The sequence below is a fragment of the Amblyraja radiata genome, chromosome 18 (genome assembly GCF_010909765.2).
Source record: "Amblyraja radiata isolate CabotCenter1 chromosome 18, sAmbRad1.1.pri, whole genome shotgun sequence".
In the NCBI taxonomy this organism is placed as follows: Eukaryota; Metazoa; Chordata; class Chondrichthyes; order Rajiformes; family Rajidae; genus Amblyraja; species Amblyraja radiata.
Genome location: NC_045973.1, coordinates 3,489,900 through 3,503,499, shown reverse-complemented (window position 1 = coordinate 3,503,499; position 13,600 = coordinate 3,489,900). Strand labels below are relative to the sequence as shown.

The 13,600-nt window shown below is 43.0% G+C and overlaps 1 protein-coding gene across 3 annotated transcripts in view; it reads right to left on the bottom strand.

The window, feature by feature from the left end:
• The window catches only part of pxk (PX domain containing serine/threonine kinase like), a 40,465-nt gene that overhangs the window by 5,535 nt on the left and 21,330 nt on the right, over nucleotides 1-13,600 (bottom strand). For all 3 annotated transcript variants that reach the window (XR_004414600.1, XM_033036621.1, XM_033036622.1), the window contains exons 11-17: nucleotides 13,292-13,409; nucleotides 10,112-10,190; nucleotides 7,159-7,204; nucleotides 5,754-5,831; nucleotides 5,203-5,289; nucleotides 4,599-4,674; nucleotides 2,573-2,629 (exon numbers count right to left, since the gene is read on the bottom strand). Coding sequence is in view for 2 of the 3 variants with exons in the window: in XM_033036621.1 (XP_032892512.1) it covers nucleotides 2,573-2,629; nucleotides 4,599-4,674; nucleotides 5,203-5,289; nucleotides 5,754-5,831; nucleotides 7,159-7,204; nucleotides 10,112-10,190; nucleotides 13,292-13,409 (541 nt within the window). In the remaining variant the exon portion in view is untranslated. The remainder of the gene's footprint in view (nucleotides 1-2,572; nucleotides 2,630-4,598; nucleotides 4,675-5,202; nucleotides 5,290-5,753; nucleotides 5,832-7,158; nucleotides 7,205-10,111; nucleotides 10,191-13,291; nucleotides 13,410-13,600) is intronic.

Sequence of the window (13,600 nt, the reverse complement as noted above, 5' to 3'; positions counted from 1 at the left end):
GGAAAGAACTGCAGATGCTGTTTAAAGCGAAGGGTAGACACAAAATGCTGGAGTAACTCAGCAGGACAGGCAGCATCGCTGGAGAGAAGGAATGGGTGACGTTTCAGGTCGGAACCTTCTTCAGAAGTGGTGCGTTCTTCAGAAGGGTCTCGACCCGAAACGTCACCCATTCCTTCTCTCCAGAGATGCTGCCTGTCCCGCTAAGTTACTCCAGCATTCTGTGTGGACCTCCTAAAAAAAGTCCTCCAAATGTCCTCCAACAAAGTTATCCACTTAGGCGGCAAAAACAAGGGGGCAAATTATTATCTCAATGGGGTTAGGTTAGGTAAGGGGGAGGTACAGCGAGATCTGGGTGTCCTTGTACACCAGTCACTGAAAGTTGGCGTGTAGGTACAGCATGCAGTGAAGAAAGCTAATGGAATGTTGGCTTTCATAATAAGAAGATTTCAGTATAGGAGTAGAGAGGTTCTTCTGCATTTGTATAGGGCTCTGGTAAGACCACATCTGGAGTATTGTGTACAGTTTTGGTCTCCTAATTTGAGGAAGGACATCCTTGTGATTGAGGCAGTGCAGCGTAGGTTCGCGAGATTGATCCCTGGGATGGCGGGACTGTCATATGAGGAAAGATTGAAAAGACTAGGACAAGCTTGGGGTCACAGTTTTAGAATAAAGGGGAGGCCATTTAAGACTGAGGTGAGAAAAAACTTTTTCACCCAGAGAGTTGTGAATTTGTGGAATTCCCTGCCACAGAGGGCAGTGGAGGCCAAATCACTGGATGGATTTAAGGGAGAGTTAGATAGAGCTCTAGGGGCTAGTGGAGTCAAGGGATATGGGGAGAAGGCAGGCACGGGTTATTGATTGGGGACGATCAGCCATGATCGCAATGAATGGCGGTGCTGGCTCGACGGGCCGAATGGCCTCCTGCACCTATTTTCTATGTTTCTAACTAATTAACAACGTGCTCCAACACCACCATAACCCCATCTTTTTGGAAGTCCATTAATGGTTAAGAATATTCGCACAGCCTCCCTTAACAAAACATTGTTCCCTACAACCAAATTACCACCGTAATCTTAATGAATCTTCAACTTTCCTGGTTACAATCAACAGGATAAACCTGTCACCAAGATCCTCGGATTGCTTAATTACCTCTGCAACATGGCTTTTATCCCTTGTCCGTGGCATAAAGCAGACAGGAAGTTTGCAGAGGGATTTATAATATACTTTCCTTCAAGCAGTTGGCAGATTAAGAGAGCTCAACAGCCATACCATAACTGAATCTAATCATACAACTGCAAAAAGTGTAATATGAAAATGAAAATAAATGTGTTCCATTAAGATGACTGATGAACAAGGAAATACAATTTGATATTACATTATAAAACAAATTATTTTTTTCTTTTTGTTTTAACACTAAGCTCCACAATTCCTGACAAGCGATGCTGATAAATGACTAATTAGAAAGGAAAAGGAATTAAAAGCAAGAACTTAGGAAGCCAATACATTGTTTAAAATTTGCAACGGTCAGATTTTTGGAACTCAGTTTGCAGGAAACATTCTGCCAGTTAGGACTGCTAAGATAAGATAAGAATGAATGATTGCAAATGTAGCTGCGGCAAGACGTTGACATCTCAGCGACTACACCACATCTTTAGCCCGATAAAATGGTGTCTGAGCATTTAAAGCCGACCTGAATGCAAAGAGAACTAGCATTCCTGAATGGTGGGCAGTGGGAAACGTAGGCTGCAACAAGCAATGATATATCATCAGCAACAGTGAACCGATGGACTATATTTTCAACATACTATGCTTGACTAGAGCTGTAGAACAATGCAAGAGCTCGGGTACAAGGTAGCTCTATACGTTGGTACAACACCCTCTGATCAAAGCCGATAAAGTCATCACAACAGGTTACTCATTCTTGGTTATCACCCATGCCATCTATTGCATTAAACAAGTTCAGACAATATACTATTTCAGGTAGAGGGCACACAAGGAACTGCACATGCTGGAATCGAGCAAGACACAACATGCTGGAGTAACTCAGCAGGTCAAGCAGCATCTCTGGAGGAAGTGCATTGATGGCGTTTCAGGTTTGGGTCTGCAGAAGGGTCCCGAGACGTCGCCAATCATGCCCTCCAGAGATGCTGCCTGACCCGCTGAGTTACTCCAGCACTCTGTGAAACGTCACCTATCCATGTTCTCCACAGATGCTGCCTGACCCGCTGAGTTACTCCAGCACTCTGTGAAACGTCACCTATCCATGTTCTCCACAGATGCTGCCTGACCCACTGAGTTACTCCAGCACTTTGGGATTTACTTCATATTTATTCAAGTTGCAGGATCATGGAACTTGAATAAATATGAAACAAAACACAATTACTGGAATAATTCAGAAATTCGATTAGTTTAAAAAATAATGAACATGTTGTCACGAGTGCCTAAAATTAGAAGATTGATATCCAGCTTTGATGCTAAATAAGAGGTTTTCTTGCCAAACACATAATTCTGAACCAAGGTTATTGATTACATGAGTACGCTTACGAGTTTATTGAGGAAGGCTTTTACCTACCCGTTGACGGAGGAGTTGGCGAAGAAGGTGATGTTAAGGGAGAACTAGCGCCAGAGCCTAGAGGGAAGATAGTCGTTAGAAAGATATGAAGTTTACACAGCACGTTGCTAAGCTACATTTTCTACAATAATACATTTACAAAATGCTAACGGAACTAGAGGGGTTTAAAATCTAGATTTTCTTTACATTTCAGATAGACACTTCCAACAGACCTACACAGATTTCTTTAAAAAACATTTTTGTCTGAGAAGAGCTATTATTTTTATTCTTATCTACTGCTTTAGGTGTCTGTTGCGTAATTAACTCCAGCACTTGAAGGCTAACTTTCTACAGGGCAAACAGATGAAACATTTTATCGTCAGTAGCTGCTAATTGTGACTGCTATTCGATTGAGAATGGAAAAGGCTTACAAAACAGTTTTATTCATGACCAATAATAAGTAGTGGAAAAGCTTTACGGAATCGTGCTCTTAATGCCTTCAGATGACTTCCTTTGGATTTTTCTTAAATAGCATGAGCATCAGTCTGGACTAATGCTCTTTAGTCCAGTGGACATTTCAGTTGACATCCACTTTAAGATGATGCTTGGGGGGAAAACTGTATCCATATAAAGAAGTTAAATAACCTAAAGCAGAAACTTTCATTTATGATCCTCTGGTTTTTGATTAGGTTCCATTTATCTGAAATTTTCATAAAATATAGAACAGTCCAGCACAAGAACAGGCCCATTGGCCATGATGTCTGTGCCGAACATGATGCCAAGGCCATATCTTATCCACCTGCACAGAATCCATATCCCTCCATTCCCTGAGATGGACACAAAGTGCTGGAGTAACTCAGCGGGTCATGTAGCACCTCTGGAGAACATGGATAGTGACGTTTCGGGTCGGGAGTAGACACAAATGCTGGAGAAACTCAGTGGGCGAGGCAGATCTAAGGAGCGAAGGAATAGGTGACGTTTCTGGTCGGGACCCTTCTTCAGACCATTCCCTGCCTGTCCATATGCCTACCCTTGTACCTTCAATTTCACCATTTAATCTAACATTGTTCACTGCACATAACCACTTAATATCATTTACACATTTTGACATTGTAATATTGAATAGATTCAGGAATGCAATCAGTCTGAAGGAAAACACGACGTCATAATTTAGTACCAGGTACTAGCTTCAGTATGTCGATTCACATCTTGCGTTTGATTATTGCCTATCCTTGGTCTAAACCAACTTTGATGGCAATATTCTGTCAACGTGGATTGAAAATTAGCTATTTTGTTTACGACTTATAAGTCACCCAGCACAGAAACAGCTGGCCCAAGTCGCCCATGCCGACCAAGATAGAAACATAGGTGCAGGAGGAGGCCATTCGGACCTTCAAGCCAGCACCGCCATTCAATATGATCATGGCTGATCATTCAAAATCAGTTCCCCGTTCCTGCTTTCTCCCGATATCCTTTGATTCCGTTAGCTCGAAGAGCTAATCTAACTCCCTCTTGAAAATATCAAGTGAATTAATTGGCCTCCACTGCCTTCTGGGACAGAGAATCCATAGATTCACAACTCTCTGGGTGAAAAAGTTTTTCATCACCTCCGTCCTAAATGGCCGGCCCCTTATTCTTAAACTGTGACCCCTGGTTCTGGACTCCCCAAATTGGGGAACATTTTTCCTGCATCTAGCTTGTCCAACCCCTTAAGAATTTTATATGTTTCTATAAGATCCTCTATCATCCTTCTAAATTTCAGTGGATATAAGCCCAGTTGACCCATTCTTTCCTCATATGTCAGTCCCGTCATCCCGGGAATTAACACCTCTAAACGAGTCCCATTTGCCTGCGTTTGGCCCACTTCCCTCCAAACTCTTCCTGTCCATGGACCTACCCACGTCTATTTGGAAATTAATCAAAGAAGAGTGAAGAATTCTTAAATGAAGAATTTTTCACTTTGCTACAACCAAAACTAATTCCGGAACAGAAAAGTTTTCCAACATAAATTACACTGGATATAATTTGAATTTCAATGAACACATACCAGAATTTGCATTGTTTGAGCGGTTGATTTTCGCTGAGTCATCGACTTCATTCTCAGTCAGAGACTGCTTTGACTTCTGTTTGCAAGGGAAAAAAAACGTGTTTGAATCGTGGTGACAAAGACATGGGACACAACCACAGTATATTTCATCCATGCATCATCACAGAGGCAGCAACTCCAGTGAAGCATGCAGCTCTCATTAAAGGTGGCCATGCAGCGAACAGTGAACAGAGCAACTAGGGACGGCTGCAAATTCATTCAAAAAGCCAGAGCACCAGTAAAGTAAGATAATTAAACCTCGACTGAAGCAAGTTTTGTTACCTTGGCTTGCTACAATGGAAGGCAGAACAGAACATTATTAGGAAAGGAAACATTTAAGGTTAATTAGGACTACATTTGACAATGAATTAAAGAAACATGCATATCAAAATAAGAAATTGAAATTGAAAATTGAAACAATTCCTGGAATTAGTTGGATATAAATGGGAAACTAAGGATTTTAAACTTCTCTCTCAAGGTACCGAGTTTAAAGGCAGGTGATGTCAAAAGGAATACAAAGTTGTATGAATGGTTTAACAGTCAAAATCTCTTAAGATGAATGCACCTTTCTGGCCAAGATCTTTCTTTTCTTCTTCTCTTCCTCCGATCCATGGTGGGACTGAGCTCTTGCCAGTCTTTTATGCCGGTGAATCTTCAGGATGGAAGACAAATGTAAATTTGGGTTACAAGTTATCCTGAACGGGGAAAATTCAGTTAGATTGTTTGAACTTTTAATTTCACCCGGGGCAATTTACAGAGGACAATTAACCTACAAAACCTGCACCTCTTTTGGGATGTGGGGGAGAACCGGAGCACCCGGAGAAAACCCACGCGGCCACAGGGAGTAACGTGCAAACTCCACACAGACAGCACCAGAGTTCAGAATTGGAACCCAGGTCTCTGGCGCTGTGAGGCAGCAGCTCTACCCGCTGCACCCCTATTGCTCTCTTTTTTTACAATTTACAGGATATTTGTAATCTCACTCCTCCCTCCTATGATAAGCACCAATGACCCACATACTTACTTTGTTCCTCTTTCCACTACACCACCCTACCCTGCGAGTATTCCAGCATCTGCATTTATTTATTATCCCACGGAAGGGCTTGTTTGACTCACTGCTTTCTGCTCCTCGGTTAGCCTTTTCTCCATGCACTCCTTTGCTGCTTTCAAAGCTTCTTTCAGCTTACTAGGTATCTGCCATGGCAAAAACAAAACAAAAATATAAAATAATATCACAAACAAACCACACATGAAATGTTGCCCTTTAAGGTCATACATATAAAATCTGGTTGGGAAATGATTTTCATTGCTAGATAACTGGGTGGTGACTATTTCCTTCAGGCCAGTGGCGAGAGTCAAAGTCACCCGAAGGTGCAGTGAAATGAACTTGCCAGCAGCGATACACTTAAAAAGAACACACAATACACAATAGAACGGTGTTCTCATGATTTCAGAGATACATTTGATAATGTCCCACACAGTTGGCTGATCCAGGAGATTAAGATGCATCAGGTGCCCAGGGACTTGGCTGTTTGCATTCAGAACTGGTTTAGCCATAGAGGTCAGAGGGCATCTGTGGAAGGGGGTTATTCTGGCTGATGAATGACTTGGGATGAAAATGTAGATGAGTTGTAAGCTGGCCACAGTGACACAGCGGTAGAGTTGCTGCCTCACAGCGCCAGAGACCCAGGTTCGATCCAGACTGCGGTTGCTGACTACGGAGTTCGCACGTTCTCCCTTTAACCACGTGGGTTTTCTCTGAGATCTTCGCTTTCCTCTCACACTCCAAAGACGTGCAGGTATGTAAGTTAGTGGGCTTGGTGTATGTGTAAAATTGTCCCTAGTGTGTGTAGGATAGTGTTATTGTGCGGGGCGATCGCTGGTCAGTGCGGACTCGGTGGGCCGAAGGGCCCATTTCCGCGCTGTATCTCTAAACTAATCTAAATTGATTAGCAGGTTTGCAGACAATACGGGAATTGGTGGATTTGCGGACATTGGGGCTGGAGTTATGGGGAGAGAGAGGCTGGGATTTTATTATTTTGAATGTAGGCTGAAAGGTGATCTTATTGAAGTATATAACATTATGAGGGGCATGGATAAAGTGAATGCTCATGGTCTTTGTCCCATGGAGGAAGATTGTAAAACTGGTGGGCTGTACCTTAAGGTGAGATGGGAGAGGTTGAAGAAAGTCACTAAATCTGGAATGAGCTGCTGGAAGAACGGCATGGTGGCGCAGCGGTAGAGTTGCTGCCTCACAGCACCAGAGGCCCAGGTTCCATAATGTTATATACTTCAATAAGATCACCTTTCAGCCTACATTCAAAATAATAAAATCCCAGCCTCTCTCTCCCCATAACTCCAGCCCACATGCTATATGCTGGTGAAAACCCTCTCCAACTTGATGACATCCTTCCTACAGCCGGGGGACCAGAGATGCACATAGTACTCCACGTAGTCTCCCCAGCGCCTTGTACAGCTGCACATTGAAGTCCCATTTCGAGTACAGTTAGAGTAGTCTTACCTTAAACTGGGGCTTCTCCGCATTAAGCATCACATCCACAAACAACCTGAAAGAAAGCAAGTCAGGGTTATTGAGCCAGAATGTTATGACCTTTATTTGGAAAACGTACACGAGTGGTTCATTAATATTCAGCATTGCTGGAGCAAAGAGTAAAGCATTCAAAAGAAAATTAATGCAATAGGTTCAAAATACAAGTGAGTTACCACTGTTAAAGGCCAACAATCATAGAGCATAGAAACAGGCCCTATGACCCAACTTGGCCATGCCCACCAATATGCCCCCATCTACGCTACTCCCACGTGCCCTGTGTTTGGCCCATATCTCTCTAAAACATTTCCTATCCAACTCAGCCCCTTGAGTTTTAAACACAATTTACAGAAAATCTCAATTAGATGAAGGATAATTTTAATATTTGATTCAGAAAATACAGCCATTTGTAAAGTAATAGTAAAATTTGGTATCATAGGCAAAAGCATTATTTGGAAGTTTTATGGTCCCCTCAACCAATATGACAGATAAATCACTTCTAACATTTGTCCCATTTGAAACCCACACATTTAGCAGCCATACATACTGTCAGCATTGCCTACATATCTCTATTGTTCTCAGCTCTACCTTTGTCTATTCCAATCCAACACAGGAACATCTGCTCTTCAGTCAGCCGACTGTGGATAAGCTTCGATACCAATCACAAAGTGCTGGAGGAACCCAGCGGGTCAGGCAGCATCTAGAGACGGATGGTCAGACAACGTTTCGGGTTGGGACCCTTCTTCAGATGCTGGCCGAGTTCCTTCAGCACTTTGTGCTTTGCTCAACTTTCAGCATCTGCAGTATATTCTGTAATCGATGATAGAATACAATTTTACAACATTAACAATGTTTTTCCTAAAAGCCTGTCAGAAGAATTCTAAGAACACACAAGTGGGCCAATTACCTCCCGTTAAATCTGGTCCCAGCAGTAGAGATCGTTGCTGATCTGTAACCTATGATACGGTGACGTCTGTTTGGTGCGAGTAGTCGCCCAAAGAGTTGTATCTTTTTCTGGTCCGCGCTGGATATTCAACATGTTGAACATTTTTCCGGCGACCTACTGCGACTATGACGGGTGCCGGCAAGTCGGCAAAAAAAAATAATTAATTGACAAAAATCCTTTCTTCCCAAATCCAAGCTCCAATTTATAGACCACATCCCATTGGCCCTCGATTTTCTTTCACTCATCTCTTCAAAAAGTGAACCCTGTTCTGCGATTCTGGAAATTCCACACACTGTTACATTTTCCCCACTTGTGGAAAGTCTGGGAAATCTGGCAGTGACTGTTACCCACACGGTTCCTCACGGCCCCTACACATTCTGAACTGGACACTGGTCATCAAAGAGCTCTTCCTCTTTGTACACAGTCAGGAATCGCCGCGCACACAAATCGGGAATGTACAGAATCACATGCTGCATCAGACTGCTAGTTAAACTAATCCAAGCTCTAAATTGGCCCTATTCAAATGGGGATTAAGCACTGACTGTACAAACATGCGGTTGCCAAAGCAGGAAGTTCAGGAGTTCAGGCACATGCTCAGCATCACACTAGTAAAACCAATTAAAGCAGTTAACTATCAAACCCTGTTGGTATAGAGATGGCAACACACACACACACGTTTGAATTTTATAATAAGAATTATTTTTAATAAAAGGTACATGAGAAGTGTTAAGTTCCTGGTATTGTATCTTACAGCATCATTCCTTTCCATTTCTGCAAGTGTTGCTCAAGAACTTAATCAACTTTTATTAAAATTTGACTGTAGTTTTGGAGATACAGCGTGGAAATAGGCTCTTCGGAGTCCATGCCGAGCAACGATCACCATATACTCTAGCACTATCCTACACACTAGAGATAATATACAATTTTTACTGAAGCCAAATGAACCTACAAATCTGCACGTCTCTGGCGTTTGGGAGGAAACCGGAGCACCCGGTGAAAACCCACGTGGTCACGGGGAGAACGTACAAACTCCATACAGACAATACTCGTAGTCAGGATCGCACCCGGATCTCCGGTGCTGTGACGCAGCAACTCTACCGCTGCACCACCTTGCCGCCCCAACCTTCCATCCTGGAAGGTGCCTGGAAGGTATTGTATTGTATTGTAAGTTGATAAGAGTGGTATAGAAAAGATACGATATGCTTGCCTTCATTGGTCTCGGCAAGGAGTAGAAGAATCAGGAAGTCATGACGTAGCTTCATAGGACTATGGACAAGCTGCATTTGGAGTATTGCGTGCAGATCTGCTCGTCCCATTATAAGGAGGAGGTGGAGGCTTTGGAGAGGGTGCAGAGGAGGTTTACCAGAATGATGCCAGGATTAGGTATTAGTTACAGGGACGGGTTGAACAGACCTGGATGGCCGGAGGATGCTGAGAGCTGATAGACGTATATAAAATGAAAGGCATAGATAGGGTAGACAGACAGCACTTATTTCCTAGGATGGAAACATCAAAGACTAGAGGACATGCCATTAAGGTGAGAGGGGCAATGTTCAAAGGAGATGTGCGTGGCAAGTTTTTTTTTTAAACATACAGAGGGCGGTGGTGGAGGCAGATTCGATAGTGGCGTCTGATTTTTAGATAGGCACATGGATATGCAAGGAATGGGGGAATATGGATTATATGCAGGTAAATAAGTGCTGGCCTTGGAGTCTGTTCAGCGCAGGCAACGTGAGCTGAAGGGTGGATGTTTAATGTGCCACCGGCCAGTGGACAAGCAATTGGTTACGTAACCAATTGGTTACGTAACCATTTAAATGCAGAGCAGTTTGACCATAAATATGCTGAAGAAACATGACTCTGACAAACCTGGTCCAAACCGCACTCATATCCTTTGTAAAACTGAAAATTAAAAACAGCCGCAACATTTCCACACACATTCCCCAAAACAAAGACTAAACCAAAAGGTTTTCCACTTACGGAGTTTCTAATAGCTGGGCAATAGTCGGCATGCTTGCTTTCCAGGCCTCTGCAGACAGGATGGACTGCAACACAGACACTGGAAAGAAAATGCACATTCCTTCTTCAGAACCTTCCTGACCCTTGCACAGATTTATTTTAAACCAATGTACAACAAAATCTCAAAATAAAATATACACCAATGTTTTCTCAGCTGAGCACGTACATTAAACGAGCAATGGTTGAAGGATTTAAGAAAGAACTGCAGATGCTGGAAAAATCGAAGGTAGACAAAAATGCTGGAGAAACTCAGCGGGTGAGGCAGCATCTATGGAGCGAAATCACCTATTCCTTCGCTCCATAGATGCTGCCCCACCCGCTGAGTTTCTCCAGCATTTTTGTCTACTAATGGTTGAAGGACATGATTGGCCATTCACACCGCAGCAGATAACACCTTTTCCTTGGTAGACACAAAATGCTGGAGTAACTCTGGAGAGAAGGAAGGGCCGACATTTCGGGTCGAGACCCTTCTTCAGACCCGAAACGTCACCCATTCCTTCTCTCCAGAGATGCTGAGTAACTCCAGCATTTTATGTCCACCTTCGATTTAAACCAGCATCTGCAGTTCTTTAGGGATAGTATCAAAGCGAAGGATGATGCGTACAAATTAGCCAGAAAAAGCAGCATACCAGAGGATTGGGAGAAATTCAGAGACCAGCAGAGGAGGACAAAGGGCTTAATTAGGAAAGGAAAAATAGATTATGAAAGAAAACTGGCAGGGAACATAAAAACTGACTGCAAACGTTTTTATAGATATGTGAAAAGAAAGAGATTAGTTAAAACAAATGTAGGTCCCTTGCAGTCAGAACAGGTGAGTTGATCATGGGGAACAAGGATATGGCGGACCAATTGAATAACTTACTTTGGTTCCGTCTTCACTAAGGAAGACAGTAATAATCTGCCGGAAATAGCAGGGGACCGCGGGTCAAAGGAGTTGGAGGAATTGAGTGAAATCCAGGTTAGTCGAGAAGTGGTGTTGGGTAAATTGAATGGATTAAAGGCCGATAAATCCCCAGGGCCAGATAGGCTGTATCCCAGAGTACTTAAGGAAGTAGCTCCAGAAATAGTGGATGCATTAGTAATAATCTTTCAAAACTCTTTAGATTCTGGAGTAGTTCCTGAGGATTGGCGGGTAGCAAACGTAACCCCACTTTTTAAGAAGGGAGGGAGAGAGAAAACGGGGAATTACAGACCAGTTAGTCTAACATCGGTAGTGGGGAAACTGCTAGAGTCAGTTATTAATGATGGGATAGCAGCACATTTGGAAAGTGGTGAAATCATTGGACAAAGTCAGCATGGATTTACGAAAGGTAAATCATGTCTGACGAATCTTATAGAATTTTTCGAGGATGTAACTAGTACCGTGGATAGGGGAGAACCAGTGGATGTGGTGTATCTGAACTTCCAGAAGGCTTTCGACAAGGTCCCACATAAGAGATTAGTATACAAACTTAAAGCACATGGCATTGGGGGTTCAGTATTGATGTGGATAGAGAACTGGCTGGCAAACAGGAAGCAAAGAGTAGGAGTAAACGGGTCCTTTTCACAATGGCGGGTAGTGATTAGTGGGGTACCGCAAGGCTCAGTGCTGGGACCCCCAGCTATTTACAATATATATTAATGATCTGGATGAGGAATTGAAGGCAATATCTCCAAGTTTGCGGATGACACTAAGCTGGGGGGCAGTGTTAGCTGTGAGGATGATGCTAGGAGACTGCAAGGTGACTTGGATAGGCTGGGTGAGTGGGCAAATGTTTGGCAGATGCAGTATAATGTGGATAAATGTGAGGTTATCCATTTGGTGGCAAAAACAGGAAAGCAGACTATTATCTAAATGGTGGCCGATTAGGAAAAGGGAGATGCAGCGAGACCTGGGTGTCATGCTACACCGGTCATTGAAAGTAGGCATGCAGGTGCAGCAGGCAGTGAAGAAAGCGAATGGTATGTTAGCTTTCATAGCAAAAGGATTTGAGTATAGGAGCAGGGAGGTTCTACTGCAGTTGTACAGGGTCTTGTGAGACCACACCTGGAGTATTGCGTACAGTTTTGGTCTCCAATCTGAGGAAGGACATTATTGCCATAGAGGGAGTGCAGAGAAGGTTCACCAGACTGATTCCTGGGATGTCAGGACTGTCTTATGAAGAAAGACTGGATAGACTTGGTTTATACTCTCTAGAATTTAGGAGATTGAGAGGGGATCTTATAGAAACTTACAAATTTCTTAAGGGGTTGGACAGGCTAGATGCAGGAAGATTGTTCCCGATGTTGGGGAAGTCCAGGACAAGGGGTCACAGCTTAAGGACAAGGGGGAAATCCTTTAAAACCGAGATGAGAAAAACCTTTTTCACACAGAGAGTGGTGAATCTCTGGAACTCTCTGCCACAGAGGGTAGTTGAGGCCAGTTCATTGGCTATATTTAAGAGGGAGTTAGATGTGGCCCTTGTGGCTAAGGGGATCAGAGGGTATGGAGAGAAGGCAGGTACAGGATGCTGAGTTGGATGATCAGCCATGATCATATTGAATGGCGGTGTAGGCTCGAAGGGCCGAATGGCCTACTCCTGCACCTAATTTCTATGTTTCTATGCTTCTTACACATTTTCCTTTTATTTAAACACACATGACCACAGCTACACACCTTATCACTGCCTCCATCTCTGCAACAAACGCAAATCTGTTCCAGATTATTTACATCCTTAATGTTATATTTAAATTTCACTAAGAACACCTAATGATATGTTCATACCATCACGAAGGCTCTCTATTTATTACTGTATTGCAATACTCCTGACAATAGTACACCAACACAGACACAAAATGCTGGAGTAACTCAGCAGGTCAGGCAGCATCTCTGGAGAATAGGAATAGGTGATGTTTTGGGTCGAGACCTTTCTTCATGCTGAGGGTCTCGACCAGAAACGTCACCTATTCCTTTTCTGCAGAGATGCTGTCTGACCTGCTGAGCTACTCCAGACTTTTATGTCTAGTCTGGTCAGACAACATCTCTGCACAATACACAATAATAATAAACCTAAACCTATTAGGTAATAGGAAGCGGGAAAATGCATTCATTACAAATAAACCAGGTTTGCAAAACATGTTCACTGAAATTAATAAATACGATACAATTCAAAACGTTCTCACCTATATGCGAGGAAGATGCTGAGGGGAAGCTGTCCACAGGCACAGAATCTGGAGGCTTGCCGTAAGTCATCTCATATAAAACGTGACCAAAGCAATACACATCAATAGCTTCTGTTGTCTATAAAGTAGGTGCATGTATTAACAAAAAACAATAAACCATATTTTACGTGATTAACATTCAGTGTTTGATTAAGTATATTTTTCCAGTTACTGTAAGATACCAGTCAAGGAGGATTAAATGGTTGAGGCGCTCCTCACCACTCCCCCTTGCGTACACATCTCTCCCATCCCAAACATCCCAGCCAAATA